The 25,620-nt window shown below is 45.1% G+C and overlaps 1 protein-coding gene across 7 annotated transcripts in view; it reads left to right on the forward strand.

Annotated features, from left to right (window-relative positions):
- The window catches only part of LOC135510152 (calmodulin-regulated spectrin-associated protein 2-like), an 80,175-nt gene that overhangs the window by 15,019 nt on the left and 39,536 nt on the right, over positions 1–25,620 (forward strand). For all 7 annotated transcript variants that reach the window (XR_010451077.1, XM_064930974.1, XM_064930935.1 and 4 more), the window contains exons 3-4: positions 18,794–18,982; positions 21,789–21,878. Coding sequence is in view for 6 of the 7 variants with exons in the window: in XM_064930974.1 (XP_064787046.1) it covers positions 18,794–18,982; positions 21,789–21,878 (279 nt within the window). In the remaining variant the exon portion in view is untranslated. The remainder of the gene's footprint in view (positions 1–18,793; positions 18,983–21,788; positions 21,879–25,620) is intronic.

Consider the following 25,620-nt stretch of genomic DNA (forward strand, 5'->3'; position numbering starts at 1 on the left):
AAGGTAGGGCTCTGTGGACCGTTTTCTCAGCATTGTCTCCTGAAAGGACAAAAACAAGCCTAATGACAGGTTTCCACTAGCAACAACAGACAGGCAGGCAGACGGACGGACAGACAGGCAGACAGACAGGCAGACAGGCAGGCAGACAGGCAGGCAGGCAGGCAGGCAGGCAGACAGACAGACAGTCAGGCAGGCAGGCAGGCAGGCAGGCAGACAGACAGGCAGACAGACAGGCAGACAGACAGGCAGACAGGCAGGCAGACAGGCAGGCAGGCAGACAGGCAGACAGGCAGGCAGACAGGCAGACAGGCAGGCAGACAGACAGTCAGGCAGGCAGGCAGGCAGGCAGGCAGACAGACAGACAGACAGACAGACAGACAGACAGACAGACAGACAGTACTGTTATGTCACACAGTACAAGGTAAAAATGCCTTTCTTAGGAAAAAGCAAATAAAGCAGAATATTGTTTTTCTGTGTGTAGTGGAAGGGAATGGAACGGAGAGTCATGGTCACGGGCTACTCCTCACTATAACATGTACAGCAGAAAGCTTCCAGTTATTTAGTCTGCCCCAATTAGTAAAACCTCAAGCCTTTGGTCACAAACTGAGGTTTTAAGCAGTCCTTTTAAATCTACAATCCTTTTCAGTTGATTTTCTATTGAAGAATGTAGAGTAGCTTGATATGAGGTATTTCATAGACTTGATATCATTACAGAGATATTTATTCTAATCTGATTATGTGTGTTTGAGAACCATGAGTTTAAATCCAGCCACAATCTCATGCATAGTTAGACTGTATATACAGGGCCTTCAGAAAGTATTCAAACCCCTTCACTTTTTACACATTTTGTTACGTTACAGCCTTATTCTTAAATGGATCAACTTGAAAAATGTCCTCATCAATCTACAAACAATACCCCATAATGAAAAACAGTAATATCTTATTTACATAAGTATTCAGACTCTTTGCTATGAAACTCTAAATTGAGCTCAGGTGCATCCTGTTTCCTTTGATCATCCTCGATGTTTCTACAACTTCATTGGAGTCCACCTGTGGTAAATTCAATGTATTGGACATTATTTGGAAAGGCACACACCTGTCTATATAAGGTTCCACAGTTGTCAGTGCATGTCAGAGCAAAAACCATGAGTCATGAGTCAAAAAGTCATGAGGTGGCTGGAATTGTCTGTAGAGCTCTGAGACAGGATTGTGTCGATGCACAGATCTGGGGAAAGGTACCAAAATATTTCTGCAGCATTGAAGGTCCCCAAGAACACAGTGGCCTCCATCATTATTAAATGGAAGAAGTTTGGAACCACCAAGACTCTTCCTAGAGCTGGCCGCCTGACCAAACTGAGCAATCAGGGGAGAAGGGCCTCCGTCTGGGAGGTGACAAAGAACCCGATGGTCACTCTGACAGAGCCCCAGAGGTCTTCTGTGGAGATGGGAGAACCTTCCAGAAGGACAACCTTCTCTGCAGCACTCCACCAATCAGGCCATTATGGTAGAGTGGCCAGACAGAAGCCACTCCTCAGTAAAAGACATATGACAACCTGCTTGGAGTTTGCCAAAAGGCACCTCTCTGACCATGAGAAACAAGATCCTCTGGTCTGATGATTGAACTTATTGGCCTGAATGCCAAGGGTGACATCTGGAGGAATCCAGGTACTGCTCATCACCTGGCCAATACCAACCCTACAGTGAAGCATGGTGGTGGCAGAATCCTACTTTGGAGATGTTTTTCAGCGGAAGGGACTGGGACACTAGTCAGGATCGAGTACAGAAAGATCACTGATTAAAAACTGCTCCAGAGCTCTCAGGACCTCAGACTGGGGTGAGGGTACACCTTCTGACAGGACAACGACCCTAAGCACACAGCCAAGACAACGCAGGAGTGGCTACGAGACAAGTTTATGAATGTCCTTGAATGGCTCAGCCAAAACCCTGACTTGAACCCGATCGAACATCTCTGGAGAGACCTGAAAATAGTTGTGCAGCAACGCTCATCATCCAACCTTACAGTTTGAGAGGATCTGCAGAGAAGAATGGGAGAAACTCCCCAAATACAGGTGTGTCAAGCTTGTAGCGTCATACCCAAGAAGACCCAATGCTGTAATCACTGCCAAAGGTGCTTCAACAAAGTACTGAGTAAAGAGTCAAGATGTAAATGTGATATTTCAGTTTTTTGTTTTGCAAACATTTCTAAAAACCTGTTTTTGCTTTATCATTATGGGGTAATCTGTGTAGATTGATGAGTAACAATTTGTATTTAATACATTTTAGAATAAGGCTGTAACGTAACAAAATGTGAAAAAAGTGTAGGATACTTTTTGAATGCACTGTAACTGCCGACAAAATGGCAGGCTGCATTGCAGTGCTTTCTCTCTCTCTCTCTCTCTCATTCTCTCTCTCTCTCTTCTCTCCCTTCTCTCTCTCTCTCATTCTCTCTCTCTCTCCCTCTCTCTCTCTCATCCTCCCACCCTCCAATGCCCACATTCTAACCAGTGTGTTTATAATAAGACCAAACCATTTTTCTCTTTTGAATATTTAATGGCTGCTCGACACAGAGACCACAATTCATCTGCCCCATCTGCTGTGGCAGACATAGAATCTCTTTCCTTCCCTCCATATCTCCTCATCAGTTATTTCTGTCTGTCTCTATCCCCTCTCTCTCTCCCCCTTTCTCTCCTCTCTCCCTCTCTTTCATCTCTCTCTCTCCCCCCTCTGTCTCTCTCTCCTCTGTCTCCCCCTTCTTTCATCTCTCTCTCCCGTCTCTTGCTCTCTCTCCCCCTCTTTCATCTCTCTCTCTCTCGTCTCTTGCTCTCTCTCCTCTCTCCTCCTCTTTCATATCTCTCTCCCCTCTATTGCTCTCTCCCCCTCTCTCTAAAACATCTATAGTGGATAAAATAAAGTTCAGTATGTTAAAGATTGATCAATGGAAGTTGTTTTTTCACAGGTGTGATGACGGGGTGGGTGGGAGACAGAATTTCTACTGGTGTAGGTTTTAAATGCATTGGGGTTGGCATGCTTTTCTCTTAATAGGCTACATTTGGTTATTATGATGTGTGTTAAAAAGCTGTTTAATAGAATATAAGTATACTCTATTATTTAGAATTGTACTAATTGCATACATGTTGGTTTATAAAGTACAGTGGATGTCATTTAGAGAAAATAAATGTACATCTAAAAATAAGACGCTGCCTCTTTAAGACCAATGTTCCTAAAGAGAGATCGTCATGGCTGTATGCTGGCTACAAGACCAATGTTCCTAAAGAGAGATCGTCATGGCTGTATGCTGGCTACAAGACCAATGTTCCTAAAGAGAGATCGTCATGGCTGTATGCTGGCTACAAGACCAATGTTCCTAAAGAGAGATCGTCATGGCTGTATGCTGGCTACAAGACCAATGTTCCTAAAGAGAGATCGTCATGGCTGTATGCTGGCTACAAGACCAATGTTCCTAAAGAGAGATCGTGGCTGTATGGCTGTTCCTAATGCTGGCTACAAGACCAATGTTCCTAAAGAGAGATCGTCATGGCTGTATGCTGGCTACAAGACCAATGTTCCTAAAGAGAGATCGTCATGGCTGTATGCTGGCTACAAGACCAATGTTCCTAAAGAGAGATCGTCATGGCTGTATGCTGGCTACAAGACCAATGTTCCTAAAGAGAGATCGTCATGGCTGTATGCTGGCTACAAGACCAATGTTCCTAAAGAGATCGTCATGGCTGTATGCTGGCTACAAGACCAATGTTCCTAAAGAGAGATCGTCATGGCTGTATGCTGGCTACAAGACCAATGTTCCTAAAGAGAGATCGTCATGGCTGTATGCTGGCTACAAGACCAATGTTCCTAAAGAGAGATCGTCATGGCTGTATGCTGGCTACAAGACCAATGTTCCTAAAGAGAGATCGTCATGGCTGTATGCTGGCTACAAGACCAATGTTCCTAAAGAGAGATCGTCATGGCTGTATGCTGGCTACAAGACCAATGTTCCTAAAGAGATCGTCATGGCTGTATGCTGGCTACAAGACCAATGTTCCTAAAGAGAGATCGTCATGGCTGTATGCTGGCTACAAGACCAATGTTCCTAAAGAGAGATCGTCATGGCTGTATGCTGGCTACAAGACCAATGTTCCTAAAGAGAGATCGTCATGGCTGTATGCTGGCTACAAGACCAATGTTCCTAAAGAGAGATCGTCATGGCTGTATGCTGGCTACAAGACCAATGTTCCTAAAGAGAGATCGTCATGGCTGTATGCTGGCTACAAGACCAATGTTCCTAAAGAGAGATCGTCATGGCTGTATGCTGGCTACAAGACCAATGTTCCTAAAGAGAGATCGTCATGGCTGTATGCTGGCTACAAGACCAATGTTCCTAAAGAGAGATCGTCATGGCTGTATGCTGGCTACAAGACCAATGTTCCTAAAGAGAGATCGTCATGGCTGTATGCTGGCTACAAGACCAATGTTCCTAAAGAGAGATCGTCATGGCTGTATGCTGGCTACAAGACCAATGTTCCTAAAGAGATCGTCATGGCTGTATGCTGGCTACAAGACCAATGTTCCTAAAGAGAGATCGTCATGGCTGTATGCTGGCTACAAGACCAATGTTCCTAAAGAGAGATCGTCATGGCTGTATGCTGGCTACAAGACCAATGTTCCTAAAGAGAGATCGTCATGGCTGTATGCTGGCTACAAGACCAATGTTCCTAAAGAGAGATCGTCATTTTTGCTCTGTATGCTGGCTACAAGACCAATGTTCCTAAAGAGATCGTCATGGCTGTATGCTGGCTACAAGACCAATGTTCCTAAAGAGAGATCGTCATGGCTGTATGCTGGCTACAAGACCAATGTTCCTAAAGAGAGATCGTCATGGCTGTATGCTGGCTACAAGACCAATGTTCCTAAAGAGAGATCGTCATGGCTGTATGCTGGCTACAAGACCAATGTTCCTAAAGAGAGATTGTCATGGCTGTATGCTGGCTACAAGACCAATGTTCCTAAAGAAATCGTCATGGCTGTATGCTGGCTACAAGACCAATGTTCCTAAAGAGAGATCGTCATGGCTGTATGCTGGCTACAAGACCAATGTTCCTAAAGAGTGATCGTCATGGCTGTATGCTGGCTACAAGACCAATGTTCCTAAAGAGAGATCGTCATGGCTGTATGCTGGCTACAAGACCAATGTTCCTAAAGAGATCGTCATCTGTCTGTATGCTGGCTACAAGACCAATGTTCCTAAAGAGAGATCGTCATGGCTGTATGCTGGCTACAAGACCAATGTTCCTAAAGAGAGATCGTCATGGCTGTATGCTGGCTACAAGACCAATGTTCCTAAAGAGTGATCGTCATGGCTGTATGCTGGCTACAAGACCAATGTTCCTAAAGAGAGATCGTCATGGCTGTATGCTGGCTACAAGACCAATGTTCCTAAAGAGAGATCGTCATGGCTGTATGCAGGCTACAAGACCAATGTTCCTAAAGAGAGATCGTCATGGCTGTATGCTGGCTACAAGACCAATGTTCCTAAAGAGAGATCGTCATGGCTGTATGCTGGCTACAAGACCAATCTTCCTACAAGACCAATGTTCCTAAAGAGTCGTCATGGCTGTATGCTGGCTACAAGACCAATGTTCCTAAAGAGTGATCGTCATGGCTGTATGCTGGCTACAAGACCAATGTTCCTAAAGAGAGATCGTCATGGCTGTATGCTGGCTACAAGACCAATGTTCCTAAAGAGAGATCGTCATGGCTGTATGCTGGCTACAAGACCAATGTTCCTAAAGAGAGATCGTCATGGCTGTATGCTGGCTACAAGACCAATGTTCCTAAATAGAGATCGTCATGGCTGTATGCTGGCTACAAGACCAATGTTCCTAAAGAGAGATCGTCATGGCTGTATGCTGGCTACAAGACCAATGTTCCTAAAGAGAGATCGTCATGGCTGTATGCTGGCTACAAGACCAATGTTCCTAAAGAGAGATCGTCATGGCTGTATGCTGGCTACAAGACCAATGTTCCTAAAGAGAGATCGTCATGGCTGTATGCTGGCTACAAGACCAATGTTCCTAAAGAGAGATCGTCATGGCTGTATGCTGGCTACAAGACCAATGTTCCTAAAGATCGTCAGGATGGCTGTATGCTGGAAAGACCAATGTTCCTAAAGAGAGATCGTCATGGCTGTATGCTGGCTACAAGACCAATGTTCCTAAAGAGAGATCGTCATGGCTGTATGCTGGCTACAAGACCAATGCTAGCTGTCTCTATTGATCTTTCTTTTAGCAGACGATCAACAGTAGCCAGCGTATTGCTAGCATGTTCTCTATTGACGGTTTCCTTTTGTAAATCACTTTCCCTAAAATGAATAAGCTCAGCGAGTAGATTGATGGGTGGTTCTTTTTGCTCAGGATGTGTATGTGTGCTGTGTGAACGTGTCAACGTCTGTACTGCTCCAGTGCTCGTGAAGTTGGGACTCGTTGGGGCATAGTAATGCTTGAATGAACGGCCAATCCTATTGCTGAAATACAAATAGCATGACTTTGCCGTGTGTAGTCTTCTGTGTTGTTTTCCTGTGGTCGACTGCGACGGAGCAAGTAAATGTTGAACTGGAATACAAAAATGCGTGGAAAAGTTACTGGCCCGGTCGAGGACCACTGGTGAGACAGGTTTTTACTGGCCCCGGGCCAGCGGGCCATCGTTAGTGTTGGTCCCTGGGGTGTAACAGGGAATTGACCTTAATTGGCGACAAAGCCTACAGCCAGTTAATTTACTGGCCTGTATATCCTCCCTGACACACACACACACACACACACACACACTATATACACACACACACACACACACACACACACTATATATACACACACACACTATATACACACACACACACACTATATACACACACACACACTATATACACGCCCACGCCTCTTTGTCCTTTAAACATGCACAATCTCTTCAGGATAGGCAGCTGCAGAGTGTCGCTCCCCATAGGAGTTGAGACGGTGTGTCTATGTACACTCAGCAGTTTGTGTAGTTTAGTGCAGATACGTGGTTGTTGCAGTGTTGGGTTTATGATGACCTCATGGTTTTTCACACACCGCTACTTGGCCTGGGTCCAGGTCAGGAGGAGGGTTGAGGATGACAGCAGGAGGAGGGAGTGCAGTGGGGGAGCGGCCGACAAGGACGGTTTAAAGAGAGGGGGGAAAGAGGAGAGGAAAGGGGGTGGGGGCTATCTTATGGTATCAGAGGAGGAGAAGAGGGGGAATATATATGTTGGAAGAAGAGAAGAGAGGGAATATATCTGTAGGAAGAGGGGAAGAGAGGGAATATATGTGTAGGAAGAAGAGAAGAGAGGGAATATATCTGTAGGAAGAAGGGAAGAGAGGGAATATATGTGTAGGAAGAAGAGAAGAGAGGGAATATATCTGTAGGAAGAAGGGAAGAGAGGGAATATATGTGTAGGAAGAAGAGAAGAGAGGGAATATATCTGTAGGAAGAAGAGAAGAGAGGGAATATATCTGTGGGAAGAGAGGGAAGGAATATATATGTGTAGGAAGAAGAGAAGAGAGGGAATATATCTGTGTAGGAAGAAGAGAAGAGGGAAGGATTATATCCATGCTCCAGAGAAGGAGAGGAAAGGGGGGATGGGTATGTGGTATAGGAGGAGAGGAAAGGGGGAATGGGTATGTGGTATAGGAGGAGAGGAAAGGGGAATGGGTATGTGGTATAGGAGGAGAGGAAAGGGGGGATGGGTATGTGGTATAGGAGGAGAGGAAAGGGGGATGGGTATGTGGTATAGGAGGAGAGGAAAGGGGGAATGGGTATGTGGTATAGGAGGAGAGGAAAGGGGTATGGGTATGTGGTATAGGAGGAGAGGAAAGGGGGATGGGTATGTGGTATAGGAGGAGAGGAAAGGGGGAATGGGTATGTGGTATAGGAGGAGAGGAAAGAGGGAATGGGTATGTGGTATAGGAGGAGAGGAAAGGGGGAATGGGTATGTGGTATAGGAGGAGAGGAAAGGGGGAATGGGTATGTGGTATAGGAGGAGAGGAAAGGGGGAATGGGTATGTGGTATAGGAGGAGAGGAAAGGGGGATGGGTATGTGGTATAGGAGGAGAGGAAAGGGGGAATGGGTATGTGGTATAGGAGGAGAGGAAAGGGGAATGGGTATGTGGTATAGGAGGAGAGGAAAGGGGGAATGGGTATGTGGTATAGGAGAAGAGGAAAGGGGAATGGGTATGTGGTATAGGAGGAGAGGAAAGGGGGGATGGGTATGTGGTATAGGAGGAGAGGAAAGGGGGGATGGGTATGTGGTATAGGAGGAGAGAGGGAATACGTGCCGGTGCTCCACTGCAGTACCATAGAGGGTGGGGTCTCAGAGCAAGTCTGCAGTAAGAGGGTGGGGTCTCAGAGCAAGTCTAGGTACGTATGGAGCATGTCAGTCTTTATAGCACATGCACGCTCGACCACACTGCCCAATATTACAGTTGTCAGACATCCAGCAGAAAGGAGCTATGAATCTCTCTCTCTCTTTCTCTCTCTCTCTCTCTCTCTCTCTCTCTCTCTCTCTCTCTCTCTCTCTCTCTCTCTCTCTCTCTCTCTCTCTCTCTCTCTCTCTCTTTCTCTCTCTCTTTTTCTCTCTCTTTTTTCTCTTTCTCTCTTTTTCTTTCTCTCTCTCTCTCTTTCCCTCTCATCCTCCCACCTCCCATGTGCTTTCTCTCTTTCTCTAATGTGCTTTATCTCTCTTTTCCTGTCTCCCTCATCTCTTATGAATGTCTACTTTGAATAATCTTTCACATGTCCAGCTTTATTCTAATCAGTGTATTCCAGTGGAGACTCCTTAGAGGAGGAAGAAAAGGACCATCATACTCAGTGAATTTCATACTTGTGAAACATTAAAAACATTTTTTTTTAAATTGATAAAACTATACTAATTATATTCACGAAACCAAATAATTGATTAAAACACACTGTTTTGCAACAGCACTCTGTAGGGTAGCACCATGTTGTCACTGGAGGACAGCTAGTTTCTGTCCTCCTCTTGGTACATTGACTTGAATTCAAAACCTAGGAGGCTCATTGTTCTCACCTCCTTCCATAGACTTACATAGTAATTATGACAACTTCCGGAGGACGTCCTCCAACCGATCAGAGCTCTTGCAGAATGAACTAACATGTTGTTCATTCAATCAAAGGATCAAAGAATTAATCTAGTACTGAAAGCATAAGCTACAGCTAGCTAGAACCACGGTGCATAAAATGTGGTGAGTAGTTGATTTGACGAAAATATTTTTAAGCCAGACTCAGGAAGTCTCATTTGTATTTCTGAAATATCAAACTCTCGGGGTGACAAAAGAAACCCATGCAAGATGTAATGTAAACTAACACAGGCGAGACGTTGTGTAAACAAACCCAGGCGAGACGTTGTGTAAACAAACCCAGGCGAGACGTCGTGTAAACTAACCCAGGCGAGACGTCGTGTAAACTAACCCAGGCGAGACGTCGTGTAAACTAACCCAGGCAAGACGTCGTGTAAACTAACCCAGGCGAGACGTCCTGTAAACTAACCCAGGTGAGACGTCCTGTAAACTAACCCAGGCGAGACGTCGTGTAAACTAACCCAGGTGAGACGTCACGTCGTGTAAACAAACCCAGGTGAGACGTCATAATGTGATCAGAGAGTTTTCAAGTGGCAGCTTGGCCAGTCACCCTTTGATTAGTCCGTATTAGACAGCTGGGCCAGTCACCCTTTGATTAGACAGCTGGGCCAGTCACCCTTTGATCAGTCCGTATTAGACAGCTGGGCCAGTCACCCTTTGATTAGACAGCTGGGCCAGTCACCCTTTGATCAGTCCGTATTAGACAGCTGGGTCAGTCACCCTTTGATCAGTCCGTATTAGACAGCTGGGCCAGTCACCCAAACCTGGGCCAGTCACCCTGATTAGACAGCTGGGCCAGTCACCCTTTGATTAGACAGAGCCAGTTTTGATCAGTTAGTATTAGACAGCTGGGTCCAGTCACCCTTTGATCAGTCCGTATTAGACAGCTGGTCCGTCACCCTTTGATTAGACAGCTGGGCCAGTCACCCTTTGATTAGACAGCTGGGCCAGTCACCATTTGATCAGTCCGTATTAGACAGCTGGGCCAGTCACCCTTTGATCAGTAGTACAGCTGGGGCCAGTCACCCTTTGATCAGTCCGTATTAGACAGCTGGGCCAGTCACCCTTTGATTAGACAGCTGGGCCAGTCACCCTTTGATCAGTCCGTATTAGACAGCTGGGCCAGTCACCCTTTGATTAGACAGCTGGGCCAGTCACCCTTTGATTAGACAGCTGGGCCAGTCACCCTTTGATCAGACAGCCGGGCCAGTCACCCTTTGATCAGTTAGTATTAGACAGCTGGGTCAGTCACCCTTTGATCAGTCCGTATTAGACAGCTGGGCCAGTCACCCTTTGATTAGACAGCTGGGCCAGTCACCCTTTGATCCGTCCGTATTAGACAGCTGGGCCAGTCACCATTTGATCAGTCCGTATTAGACAGCTGGGCCAGTCACCCTTTGATCAGTCAGTATTAGACAGCCGGGCCAGTCACCCTTTGATCAGTCCGTATTAGACAGCTGGGCCAGTCACCCTTTGATTAGACAGCTGGGCCAGTCACCCTTTGATCCGTCCGTATTAGACAGCTGGGCCAGTCACCCTTTGATCAGTCCGTATTAGACAGCTGGGCCAGTCACCCTTTGATTAGACAGCTGGGCCAGTCACCCTTTGATCAGTTAGTATTAGACAGCTGGGCCAGTCACCCTTTGATCAGTTAGTATTAGACAGCTGGGCCAGTCACCCTTTGATTAGACAGCTGGGCCAGTCACCCTTTGATCCGTCCGTATTAGACAGCTGGGCCAGTCACCCTTTGATCAGTCCGTATTAGACAGCTGGGCCAGTCACCCTTTGATTAGACAGCTGGGCCAGTCACCCTTTGATCAGTTAGTATTAGACAGCTGGGCCAGTCACCCTTTGATCAGTCCGTATTAGACAGCTGGGCCAGTCACCCTTTGATTAGACAGCTGGGCCAGTCACCCTTTGATCAGTTAGTATTAGACAGCTGGGTCAGTCACCCTTTGATCAGTTAGTATTAGACAGCTGGGCCAGTCACCCTTTGATCAGTTAGTATTAGACAGCTGGGTCAGTCACCCTTTGATCCGTCCGTATTAGACAGCTGGGCCAGTCACCCTTTGATCAGTTAGTATTAGACAGCTGGGCCAGTCACCCTTTGATCAGTCCGTATTAGACAGCTGGGCCAGTCACCCTTTGATTAGACAGCTGGGCCAGTCACCCTTTGATTAGACAGCTGGGCCAGTCACCCTTTGATCCGTCCGTATTAGACAGCTGGGTCAGTCACCCTTTGATCAGTTAGTATTAGACAGCTGGGCCAGTCACCCTTTGATCAGTTAGTACAGCTGGGCCAGTCACACCCTTTGATCAGTTAGTATGGGCCAGTCACCCTTTGATTAGACAGCTGGGCCAGTCAGTCACCCTTTGATCAGTTAGTATTAGACAGCTGGGCCAGTCACCCTTTGATCAGCTGTCCCCTTTGATCAGTTAGTATTAGACAGCTGGGTCAGTCACCCTTTGATCAGTTAGTATTAGACAGCTTGGTCAGTCACCCTTTGATCCGTCCGTATTAGACAGCTGGGCCAGTCACCCTTTGATCAGTTAGTATTAGACAGCTGGGCCAGTCACCCTTTGATCAGTTAGTATTAGACAGCTGGGCCAGTCACCCTTTGATCAGTTAGTATTAGACAGCTGGGCCAGTCACCCTTTGATCAGTCCGTATTAGACAGCTGGTGACCTCGTTTGCTTGTAGCCTATAACAAGCATGTAAGCTACTCTACTGTATTATAAAATGTACATTTACAAGTGGAGTCAACTATGAATGTTACAGCAGTAAAATATCATGTCTCTCACACACACACACACACACACACACACACACACACACACACACACACCTTTATTGCTAAATAACGCGCAACATAAGCAGGATTTATGCTTTACCCCACACTAATAACAGCTTTACTGCCGTGTTTGATGACCTAATGAGAGAGGATGGGACGTCAATATGTGTTCTCTTCATGCAATTGTCATTGTTTTCACTGTGAGAGGAGAGGAGTACAGCTGTCATACGTTATCTGGTAAAACCACCGCCTTAGAAGGTGCTACTGTCACCAACCAAGTCCCATTAGGAATGGTTCTGCAGACACACACACACACACAGCAGATATCTTTATGAGAGGATTAGTGAAAGCTAGGGCATGTCTTTTTAATCCATGTTTACTGTCAACACCAGTACTGATTTTATTCCAGCAACTGTAAGCAGCTTGATCAGTTATAGCTCACCCCAACTCAGCTATCTAGCATGACAGTATCTTTCCCTACACTCTTAGAAAAAAAGTGTTCCTAAAGGGTTGTCCCCAAAGGATAACTCTTTTTGGTTTCAGGTGAACCCCTTTTTGGTTCCAGGTAAAACCATTTTGGGTGCCAAGTAGAACCTTCTGTGGAAAGGGTTCTACTTGGAACCGAAAGGATTCTACCTGTAACCAACAATGGGGGCGGCAGGGAGCCTAATGGTTATAGCGTTGGGCCAGTAACCGGAAGGTTGCTGGATCGAATCACCAAGCTGACAAGGTCAAAAAAAATTTGTTCTGCCCCTGAACAAGGCAATTAACCCACTGTTAGACCTGGTAGGCCATCATTGTAAATAGGAATTTGTTCTTAACTGACTTTCTGAGTTAAAGGTAAAATAAAAATAAATAAAATGGTTATTCAAAGGGTTCTTCTATGGAGACAGCTGAAGAACCCTTTTAGGTTCTAGATAGCACCTTTTTTTCCCCTATGAGCAACAATGTAAAAAAAAAGCCTCTAAAACAACACTTTTAAATAGTTTTTCAATAGTACAGAAAAGTAAAATATTAGAATATTTATATATTTTCAATATAAAAAAGGCTCCAAAACAACACTTTGAAATTAGTTTTTCAATAGTACACAAAGGTAAAATATCAAAATATTTCTATATTTTCTCATAGCATATTATAGCAAGCAACTTTATCAACACGGACACAAAGTGACTGTCTGTCTCTGCTATTACGTCAGAGTGCACTTATCAACACGGACACGAAGTTACGTCAGAGTGCACTTATCAACACGGACACGAAGTTACGTCAGAGTGCACTTATCAACACGGACACAAAGTTACGTCAGAGTGCACTCCCTAATTCTGGACTGAGGTTGCATTAGGTAGGTAGGGGTTTGGGGTGGTATACAGAAGATACCCCTATTTGGTAGAAGACCAAGTCCATATTATGGCGAGAACAGCTAAAATAATCAAAGAGAAATGACAGTCCATCATTACTTTAAGACATGAAGGTCAGTCAATCTGGAATATTTCAAGAACTTCCTTCAAGTGCAGTCACACAAACCATCAAGCGCTATGATGAAACTGGCTCTCATGACGACCGCCACAGGAAAGGAAGACCCAGAGTTACCTCTGCTGCAGAGGATAAGTTCATTAGTTACCAGCCTCAGAAATTGCAGCCCAAATGAATGCTTCACAGAGTTCAAGTCACAGACACATCTCAACATCAACTGTTCAGAGGAGACTGTGTGAATCATGCCTTCATGGTTGAATTGCTGCAAAGAAACCACTACTCAAGGACACCAATGATAATGAGAGACTTGCTTGTGCCAAGAAACACAAGCAATGGACATTAGACTTGTGGAAATTTGTCCTTTGGTCTGATGAGTCCAAATTTGAGATTTTTGGTTCCAACCACTGTGTCTTTGTGAGATGCAGAGGTGGTGAACAGATGATCTCCGCATGTGTGGTTCCCACCATGAAGCATGGAGGAGGTGTGATGGTGTGGGGGTGCTTTTCTGGTGACACTCTGATTTATTAACCAGCATGGCTACCACAGCATTCTGCATCGATACGCCATCCCATCTGGTTTGCACTTAGTGGGACTATCATTTGTTTTTGAACAGGACAATGGCCCAGCACACCTCCAGGCTGTGTAAAGGCTATTTGACCAAGAACGAGAGTGATGGAGTGCTGCATCAGATGACCACAATCACCCCACCTCAAACCAATTGAGATGGTTTGGGATGATTTGGACCACAGAGAGAAGGAAAAGCAGCTAACAAGTGCTCAGCATATGTGAGAACACTTTCAAGACTGTTGGAAAAGCATTACAGGTGAAGCTGGTTGAGAGAATGTCAGGAGTGTGCAAAGCTGTCATAAAGGCAAAGGGTGGCTACTTTTGCCAGCAGCATACCACCCTGCATCCCACTGCTGGCTTGCTTCTGAAGCTAAGCAGGGTTGGTCCTGGTTGGTCCCTGGATGGGAGACCAGATGCTGCAGGAAGTAGTGTTGGAGGGCTGGTAAGAGGCACTCTTTCCTCCGGTCTAAAAAAAAATCCCAATGCCCCAGGGTGTGATTGCAGACATTTCCCTGTGTAGGTGCCGTCTTTCAGATGGGATGTTAAACGGGTGTCCTTACTCTCTGTGGTAACTAAATGATCCCATGGCACTTATTGTAAACGTAGGGGTGATAACCCCGGTGTCCTGAGTAAATTCCCTTAATCTGACCCTCATACCATCATAGCCACCTAATAATCCCCCGTTTACAATTGTCTCATTCATCCCCCCTCCTCTCCCCTGTAACTATTCCCCAGGTTGTTGCTGTAAATGAGAATCCTAACTGTTTAATGTTTTACCACTGTAGTCTGTAGCGACACTCTGTACTAACCTACTATATTTACTGGCAGGGGAGTAGAGGAACTGGGACTGACTTTAAATATCTGGGAGGGAAAGCATGGAAACATTGGTTAGTTGGTATCCGTGCCTCTCTCTCTCTCTCTCACTCTCCTTCTGTCTGTTTGTCTTCCCCTTTCCTCCTTCTGGCTGTTTGTCTCCCCCCTTTCCTCCTGTCTGTTTGTCTCCCCCCTTTCCTCGTTTCTGTCTGTTTGTCTTCCCCCTTTCCTCCTTCTGTCTGTTTGTCTCCCCCCTCCTTCTGTCTCCCCCCTTCTGTCTGTTTGTCTCCCCCCTTTCCTCCTTCTGTCTGTTTGTCTCCCCCTTTCCTCCTTCTGTCTGTTTGTCTCCCCCCTTTCCTCCTTCTGTCTGTTTGTCTCCCCCTTTCCTCCTTCTGTCTGTTTGTCTCCCCCTTTCCTCCTTCTGTCTGTTTGTCTCCCCCTTTCCTCCTTCTGTCTGTTTGTCTCCCCCTTTCCTCCTTCTGTCTGTTTGTCTCCCCCTTTCCTCCTTCTGTCTGTTTGTCTCCCCCTTTCCTCCTTCTGTCTGTTTGTCTCCCCCCTTTCCTCCTTCTGTCTGTTTGTCTCCCCCTTTCCTCCTTCTGTCTGTTTGTCTCCCCCCTTTCCTCCTTCTGTCTGTTTGTCTCCCCTTTTCTTCCTTCTGTCTGTTTGTCTCGCCCTTTCCTCCATCTGCCTCCCTCTTTGCGAAACCCAGGGTCCCACTGTGTGTAAACAGTCTCTTATAAATGTGTCTCTATGGGGTCATGATGAACAGAGGTTTGTGGGTCATGATGAACAATTCTTTGCTGTTTTGTGTATCCCTGTTTTGCTGATAGGTGCTGTTGGTTTTGCTGCTTGGTGCTGTTGGTTTTGTTGCTTGGTGCTGTTGATTTTGCTGATAGGTGCTGTTGGTTTTGCTGCTTGATGCTGTTGATTTTGCTGCTAGGTGCTGTTGGTTTTGCTGATAGGTGCTGTTGGTTTTGCTGCTTGATGCTGTTGGTTTTGCTGATAGGTGCTGTTGATTTTGCTGATAGGTGCTGTTGGTTTTGCTGATAGGTGCTGTTGGTTGTGCTGCTTGGTGCTGTTGATTTTGTTGCTAGGTGCTGTTCCTTTGTGCTGTTCGTTTTTTTTTCCTTGATACTGTTACTTTTGTTGCTAGGTGTTAGTTTTGTTGCCAGGTGCTGTTGATTTTGTTGCTAGGTGCTGTTCCTTTGCGCTTTTGGTTTTGTTCCTTGATACTGTTAGTTTTGTTGCTAGGTGTTAGTTTTGCTGCTTGGTGCTGTTGGTTTTGTTGCTAGGTGTTAGTTTTGCTGCTTGGTGCTGTTGGTTTTGTTGCTAGGTGTTAGTTTTGCTGCTTGGTGCTGTTGGTTTTGTTGCTAGGTGTTAGTTTTGCTGCTTAGTGCTGTTGGTTTTACTTCAGTAGTTTTATTGGAATAACAGACTCAGTTCATTGCTAGGTTTCCTATAGATTGTCTTTATAATAGGCCACTTGCAGTTTTGTGACACAACACAATGCCACAGATGTCTCAAGTTTTGAGGGAGCGTGCAATTGGCATGCTGATTGCAGGAATGTCCACCAGAACTGTTGAATTGAATGTTAATTTCTCTACCGTTTTAGCGAATTTGGCAGTATGTCCAACCGGCCTCACAACCGCAGACCACGTGTAACCACGCCAACACAGAACCTCCACATCCGGCTTCTTCATCTGCGGGACCGTCTGAGACCAGCCACCTGAGGAGGTGATGATGATAAAACTGTGGGTTTGGACAACTGATCCTCACCAGGATCTTGACCTGACAGCAGTTCGGTGTCGTAAGCGACTTCAGTGGGCAAATGCTCACATTCAATGGCCACTGGCACACTGGAGAAGTGGGCTCTTCACGGATGAATCTCGAGTCTAACTGTACCGGGCCAAAGGCAGAAAATGTGTATGTCGTCATGCTGGTGAGCGGTTTGCTGATGTATCCCATGGTGAGGTTATGGTACGAGCAGGCATAAGCTACAACAAACACAATTGCATTTTATCAATGGCAATTTGAATGCACAGATCCAGCATGAGATCCAGTAAAATCCAGCATGATAACGATCGGCCCCTTGTCACAAGGATCTGTACACAATTTCTGGAAGCTGAAAATGTCCCAGTTCTGTCATGACCTGCATACTCACCAGACATGTCACCCATTGAGCATGTTTGGGATGCTCTAAATCGATGCTTATGACAGCGTGTTCCAGCTACCGCCAATATCCAAAAACTTCGCACAGCCATGCAACAGCCTAATCAACTCTATATAAAGGAGATGTGTCACGCTGCATGAGGCAAAAGGGTGGTCACACCAGATACTAACTGGTTTTTTAAAGGTATCTTTGACCAACAGATGCATATCTGTATTCCCAGTCATGTGAAACCCATAGATTAGGGCCTAATTCATTTATTTCAATTGACTGATTTCCCTATGAACTGTAACTCAGTAAAATCTTTGAAATTGTTCATGTTACGTTTACATTTTTGTTCAGTGTATATAAGTTATTTTTACATTGACGTCATTTAGCAGACGCTCTAATCCAGAGCGGTTTACAGGAGCAATTAGGGTTAAATGACTTTATCAAGGGCACGTCAATAGATTATTTTTCACCTGTGTGAGGATACGAACCAGAAACCTTCTGGTTACTGGCCCAACACTCTTAACTGCTGGGCTGCCTGCCTACTGTGAAAACTACATAATGTAGTACCAGGTAATGTAACATGCAGTCATTTCAGCTTGAATCAACTGATTGTAGATCAGCTGTCCTACCACACTAGTGACCTTCTGAATCCATCTGAATCTGAACAGCAGCGCTGACCTGCGTCCCAAGCAGGAAGTAAACACACACTAGAAATGTTAGAGTGGAGCAGACCCATGAAGAGGCAGAAATAGCAGCTGTTCTGTTCTCCTCCCCTGGAATGGAAAGGCCAGCAGAATGTCATGCTTTGTACTGTTCTACTCAGACCAACACACACTCACACACATTACACTCAGACCAACACACACTCACACACATTACACTCAAACCAACACACACTCACACACACATTACACTCAGACCAACACACACTCACACACATTACACTCAGACCAACACACACACATTACACTCAGACCAACACACACTCACACACACATTTACACTCAGACCAACACACACTCACACACACATTTACACTCAGACCAACAGACACTCACACACATTTACACTCAGATCAACACACACTCACACACACACATTTACACTCAGACCAACACACACTCACACACACATTTACACTCAGACCAACACACACTCACACACACATTTACACTCAGACCAACACACACTCACACACACATTACACTCAGACCAACACACCCTCACACACATTTACACTCAGACCAACACACACTCACACACACATTACACTCAGACCAACACACCCTCACACACATTTACACTCAGACCAACACACACTCACACACACATTACACTCAGACCAACACACACTCAGACCAACACACATTACACTCAGACCAACACACACTCACACACACATTTACACTCAGACCAACACACACTCACACACACATTACATTACACTCAGACCAACACACACTCACACACACATTTACACTCAGACCAACACACACTCAACCATACGCTCAAACCAACACACACACACACACACACACATTTGAGTTCCCCATTTAGAACTTAAGTGACGCCCATCTAAGTACTGAAGTACCAGTTTTGTACCAAACATGCCCAATGTTTTTATGTGACCTACATTTGACCTTAGATGGGTATCTTTGACCCTCTGCCTCACCTGTTTGTTCTGGTTGACATGAAGAGGGAATGGGAACTAATGTTCTCTGTGAAACATTGATGATTGTGTCCTCTCTGACCATCTAGTCTAGCAACCATCTCTAGTCCATGTTCTCTGAGAGGAACCACTCTAACACCTCTCCATCTCTTTTCCCCAGAGTTCCCACCTGGCCCTGATAGACACTCTGATGTTGGCGTACACGGTGGAGATGGTGAGTGTGGAGCGGGTGATGGCGTGTGTCCACAGATGCTCCTCCCCTCTCAACGACCCCTCCTCCCACCCCGACGGACACATCAGAGATCTGCCCTACGACACTGAGGACGCAGTCACCACATGGATCAACAAGGTAGGGTACTGAGATACACACACACTCTAATACCAGAGATATGACATATTAGGCCCCACTGTATATTCTTAAAGCTGAGATCCCAGAAAGGTGAAACGGCCGCTCCTGGCACATTTGTAATTGTCTTTGATTAGAGGAAATGAGCAGCCAGCATTGTGGGTAAAAACCTAGTAGAACTCAGCTGTTCTATGGTGCATGCAATGATGTCGGAGGAAGAAAATATGTTTGCTGTTTTAAGTAACGTCTCTGTTGTAATATTGCAAACGGACGTGGCAACGTGTCAAATCAGATTACTGAGAGAGACCCCGGTCAGAATAAACTTGTTCTCATTTTAACGTCTGTTTACACAGGACTGGGAGGTTTAACCAGGAACCAAATGTACGTACAGTCAGAGTCTTAGCCCTAAAAGATAGTTCCTGTTAGCTGCTAATATTTGGATAATGCATCCCCACTGTTGAAATCCTCATAACATCCCATTAAATCAAGTCTGGCTCTGTGCCATTGAGCTTGTTTACATTCCTCTCTGCAGAAGCCGATGTGTTTCCTGCTCCCTGCTGCAGGCCAAGGCCAGACGGATACCAAAATGTACACACAGACACACACACATACACACACACGTACACATATTGAGCCACGCATGGAAAAATGCACATTCATGCGGAGATATGATGGATGAACACAAATATTAACATGAATACACACACACTCAGGAAACACACACGATCACTTACTTGTGGATGGCCTCACACATTCTCACACACAGCAGCTCGCAGGCATACAGTAGTGTACGATAGTGAGTCTCAGTTCGTGTGTGTGTGTGTGTGTGTGTGTGTGTTGTGTGTGTGTGTGTGTGTTACATCACAGGCACTGGAGCCCTTTGAAGAGACAACATCCCTAGAAAAACAAGATTAGGACTTTCTCATTAAAATCTATCAGACAATGGACTCCTTCTACTTCCCCATGATGTTTGTTACACTCGTACACAACAAGGCTTAGAGCTGGAACGTTTATGAGCCTATGAGAGATGTTTTCATGTGCGGAATGATGAAGTCATAGTAGTGCTTTGAAGTTTGACTGAAGTAGCTAGCTACATTATGGAAGGTGTAATCTCACCTACATTATGGAAGGTGTAATCTCACCTACATTATGGAAGGTGTAATCTCACCTACATTATGGTAGCTGTAATCTCACCTACATTATGGAAACTGTAATCTCACCTACATTATGGTAGCTGTAATCTCACCTACATTATGGTAGCTGTAATATCGACCTACATTATGGTAGCTGTAATCTCACCTACATTATGGTAGCGGTAATATCGACCTACATTATGGTAGCTGTAATATCGACCTACATTATGGTAGCTGTAATCTCACCTACATTATGGAAACTGTAATCTCACCTACATTATGGTAGCTGTAATCTCACCTACATTATGGTAGCTGTAATATCAACCTACATTATGGTAGCTGTAATCTCACCTACATTATGGTAGCTGTAATATCGACCTACATTATGGTAGCTGTAATCTCACCTACATTATGGAAGCTGTAATCTCACCTACATTATGGAAGCTGTAATCTCACCTACATTATGGAAGGTGTAATCTCACCTACATTATGGTAGCTGTAATCTCACCTACATTATGGAAGCTGTAATCTCACCTACATTATGGAAGGTGTAATCTCACCTACATTATGGTAGCTGTAATCTCACCTACATTATGGAAGCTGTAATCTCACCTACATTATGGAAGGTGTAATCTCACCTACATTATGGAAACTGTAATCTCCCCTACATTGTGGAAACTGTAATATCGACCTACATTATGGAAGCTGTAATCTCACCTACATTATGGAAGGTGTAATCTCACCTACATTATGGTAGCTGTAATCTCACCTACATTATGGAAGCTGTAATCTCACCTACATTATGGAAGGTGTAATCTCACCTACATTATGGAAACTGTAATCTCCCCTACATTGTGGAAACTGTAATATCGACCTACATTATGGAAGCTGTAATCTCACCTACATTATGGTAGCTGTAATCTCACCTACATTATGGTAGCTGTAATCTCACCTACATTATGGAAACTGTAATCTCCCCTACATTGTGTAAACTGTAATATCGACCTACATTATGGAAGCTGTAATCTCACCTACATTATGGTAGCTGTAATCTCCCCTACATTATGGAAGCTGTAATCTCCCCTACATTGTGGTAACTGTAATCTCACCTACATTGTGGAAACTGTAATATCGACCTACATTATGGTAGCAGTAACTGTAATCTCACCTACATTGTGGAAACTGTAATATCGACCTACATTATGGTAGCAGTAACTGTAATCTCACCTACATTGTGGAAACTGTAATCTCACCTCATTATGACCCCCTACATTATTGTGGTAACTGTAATCTCAGTAACTGTAATCTCACCACTCAGAATAACTGTAATCTCACCACATTGTGAAACTGTTATCGACCACAAAAACAAAAATCTCACCACATTGTGGAAACATTCCCCCTCATTATGGTAGCAGTAACTGTAATCTCACCTACATTGTGGAAACTGTAATATCTCCTCTGTCTGTCTCTGTAATCTCTGTTGTCTGTCTGTCTGTCTGTCTGTCTGTCTGTCTGTCTGTCTGTCTGTCTGTCTGTCTGTCTGTCTGTCTGTCTCTGTCTGTCTGTCTCTGTCTGTCTGTCTGTCTGTCTGTCTGTCTCTGTCTGTCTCTGTCTGTCTGTCTGTCTGTCTTTCTTGTCTTTCTTGTCTTTCTTTCTTGTCCTGTCCGTCTGTCTAGGTAAATGAGCACCTCAGAGAGATTCTGGTGGAGGAGCAGAGGTTGAGAGAGAGCTCTTGTCTTGAGACCACAGCTACAGGAGCTCAGAGGGTGAGTACAGACCTTCCTCCTGCTAACAGAAAACAGGAACTCAGTCTCATGCCAGCTGTATAGAGAGACACTGCTACGCTATGAGAGACTGCACTGCAGGCATTTATGTAAGGCCTACATTCTTAGAAAAAACATGTTTGGGCTTCCATGTAGAACCCTCTGTGGAATGGAACTCAAGAGGTTTCTACCTGGAACCAAAAATGGTTCTCCTATGGGGGTAGCTGTAGAACCCTTTTGGACAGGAGACAGGAGACAGTCACAGTAGCCACTGAGTCGTTTCAGATTGAATAGGACATGAAGGGAGGATTCCAGCAGCTTCTCACCGCCCACTGTTCTGGATGCAGGGCTGTTTCACTTAGGAAAGTCTTGGCCAGTCCGTCTGTGTCCGTATTAGTATTCAGGATGGAGAAACATTTTCAGTGTTAACTTACATGACTAAAACCAGATTTAAAGTATGTAGAAACGATAATAAACATATATATTTTCTACAAAGATCATGTTCGAGATTTAACAATCACCTAAATAAAAGCTAGACAGTCAGGGAAAATCTACATTTCAAAAAATGTTTGGTCGGCGACCGCACCATTGTCCACACCCAAGACCACGGCCCCAGCAAAGCCCACCACCTAAGCCCCATTTTGATCCACCTGAGCCTTCCTAGACCTGATGGTTCTCTCCTCTCTGTAGGCCTGAGCCTTCCTAGGCCTGAGCCTTCATAGGCCTGATGGTTCTCTCCTCTATGTAGATCTGATGGTTCTCTCCTCTCTGTAGACCTGATGGTTCTCTCCTCTCTGTAGGCCTGATGGTTCTCTCCTCTATGTAGATCTGATGGTTCTCTCCTCTCTGTAGACCTGTAGGCCTGAGCCTTCCTAGGCCTGAGCCTTCATAGACCTGATGGTTCTCTCCTCTCTGTAGGCCTGAGCCTTCCTAGGCCTGAGCCTTCATAGGCCTGATGGTTCTCTCCTCTCTGTAGACCTGATGGTTCTCTCCTCTCTGTAGACCTGATGGTTCTCTCCTCTCTGTAGACCTGATGGTTCTCTCCTCTATGTAGATCTGATGGTTCTCTCCTCTCTGTAGGCCTGATGGTTCTCTCCTCTCTGTAGACCTGATGGTTCTCTCCTCTCTGTAGGCCTGAGCCTTCATAGACCTGAGCCTTCATAGGCCTGATGGTTCTCTCCTCTCTGTAGACCTGATGGTTCTCTCCTCTCTGTAGACCTGATGGTTCTCTCCTCTCTGTAGACCTGATGGTTCTCTCCTCTCTGTAGGCCTGATGGTTCTCTCCTCTCTGTAGACCTGATGGTTCTCTCCTCTCTGTAGACCTGATAGTTCTCTCCTCTCTGTAGATCTGATGGTTCTCTCCTCTCTGTAGGCCTGAGCCTTCCTAGGCCTGAGCCTTCATAGACCTGATGGTTCTCTCCTCTCTGTAGGCCTGAGCCTTCCTAGGCCTGAGCCTTCATAGGCCTGATGGTTCTCTCCTCTCTGTAGACCTGATGGTTCTCTCCTCTCTGTAGACCTGATGGTTCTCTCCTCTCTGTAGACCTGATAGTTCTCTCCTCTCTGTAGATCTGATGGTTCTCTCCTCTCTGTAGGCCTGAGCCTTCCTAGGCCTGAGCCTTCATAGGCCTGATGGTTCTCTCCTCTCTGTAGACCTGATGGTTCTCTCCTCTCTGTAGGCCTGATGGTTCTCTCCTCTCTGTAGACCTGATGGTTCTCTCCTCTCTGTAGGCCTGATGGTTCTCTCCTCTCTGTAGGCCTGATGGTTCTCTCCTCTCTGTAGGCCTGATGGTTCTCTCCTCTCTGTAGACCTGATGGTTCTCTCCTCTCTGTAGGCCTGATGGTTCTCTCCTCTCTGTAGGCCTGATGGTTCTCTCCTCTCTGTAGGCCTGATGCTTCTCTCCTCTCTGTAGGCCTGATGGTTCTCTCCTCTCTGTAGGCCTGACCCTTCCTAGACCTGATGGTTCTCTCCTCTCTGTAGGCCTGATGGTTCTCTCCTCTCTGTAGACCTGATGGTTCTCTCCTCTCTGTAGGCCTGATGGTTCTCTCCTCTCTGTAGACCTGTGCCTTCCTAGGCCTGAGGGCAGGGGGCACGGGATGGGCCGCAGCGCCGCGCACAGAAGACAGACCTAGCCCATGGGGGAGGGGGGTGGAACCCCACCCTGCCACACTGGATATGACATAGCAACACTTTAAGGGGCATTGCACTAAAATTGGCGCTGACTAGGGAAATGTTTCCCCTGTTCTTAGTGCCAGTTTGCACGTTCAAACTAAAACAATGTAACTAATAATGGCATCTTTATGCTTTCGTTAATAAAATAATTATAAAAATACTCTTTCACAATGCCAATGTTTATTTAGTTATTGATCCATAACGAATTTCTATGGGAATGAATATCACTGAATTACAGAAATATTGGAACAAAGTTGTCTAATGAAGGTAAACAAATTGTAGAAAATACTCTTTCAAACACACACGGTCACGTTGTACAGCGCCATTATGGCTATTAGCAGGTAGCTGGACAATAGACTTGCCTGGAAGGAGGGTAGGGTAAGAGTTCTATCATCAAATGTATTTCTAAGTTAGGGTTGGCTGTCTTACTTGCCTTGATTGGTTGCAATTTAGTTTAATCTACCAGAAAAGACAAAACAAATAATACCACAAAAAGTGTTATTATGTATCACATCTGACTGTGATTGGGAGTCTCATAGGGTGGTACACAATTGGCCCAGGTTTCTCTCCCTCTAAAAACAGAAATAAATGTTTTGGCCTTTACAAATATTATTTTGGCCTTTATTCAGATTACAATCGCTCACTTTCATTTTTTTTTAACGAAATAACTTCCAAAATATCATTATATATTATCAAGTTGATGGCACAGTCATATAGTGGCACCTACATAAAGCTGAGTGACTCACGCATTCATGGCTTTGCATCAAAATAATAAGTACCAACATTCTTTCTGATAGTCTTTAATAAAGAAATGTTTTGGTTATCCTGACCTGGACACCATGTACAGTATTATAATAGCCCATTATGGGCTATTAGCAGGACAATATACCTTTACCAACACCTCTCTGTATTTTGATAATTTGTGGATGTATCTAAGTCACCGCAAAAAATGCGTTGCTACAGATACCCGTGTCGGCCGCCACCGGGAGACCCATGAGGCGGCTTTTGGTTTTAATTTAGAATCCTCTATATGTAATTATTGGCGGAGAGTCACGTCATATTTTTCGATATACTGTAGGCCTACCGAAGGCGACATGAGTCACTAGTGTTGAGTAATGTGCTGTTAAATGTGGTGTCGGTCTTATTTATTTAAAGAGCATATTGAAGTTAGAAACAATAGGATTTGAAGCAGAAGCCTACAACTATTTTAGCACCGTTTCGCACTTCTCTGAGACAAGCATGGGGACTGGTCTTGAAAAATCAATGAGATTTTATTTTCACTGAATATCTGTTTGGGTATTGGTTAGACTACAATTAGAAATGTTATGCTCTTAGTGTAACCTTTATTTAAGTAGGAAATTCAGTTAAGAACAAATTCTTACTGACAAGGACAGCCTACTCCTTCCTCCCCGTTGGAGAATTGAACCCCGGTCTCCTGCGTGCCCACATGACACGGGGATTCTTTAGCTTAATAGTCAAGCCTACTCCCGACCGCCACGCCGTTTTTCTTGGAATAGAAACACCATAATATTAAGCCAAGTAATTAAGCAAAATTTCTTAAAATCAGTCCCATAT

This window comes from Oncorhynchus masou, chromosome 3 (assembly GCF_036934945.1).
Source record: "Oncorhynchus masou masou isolate Uvic2021 chromosome 3, UVic_Omas_1.1, whole genome shotgun sequence".
Taxonomy (NCBI): domain Eukaryota; kingdom Metazoa; phylum Chordata; class Actinopteri; order Salmoniformes; family Salmonidae; genus Oncorhynchus; species Oncorhynchus masou.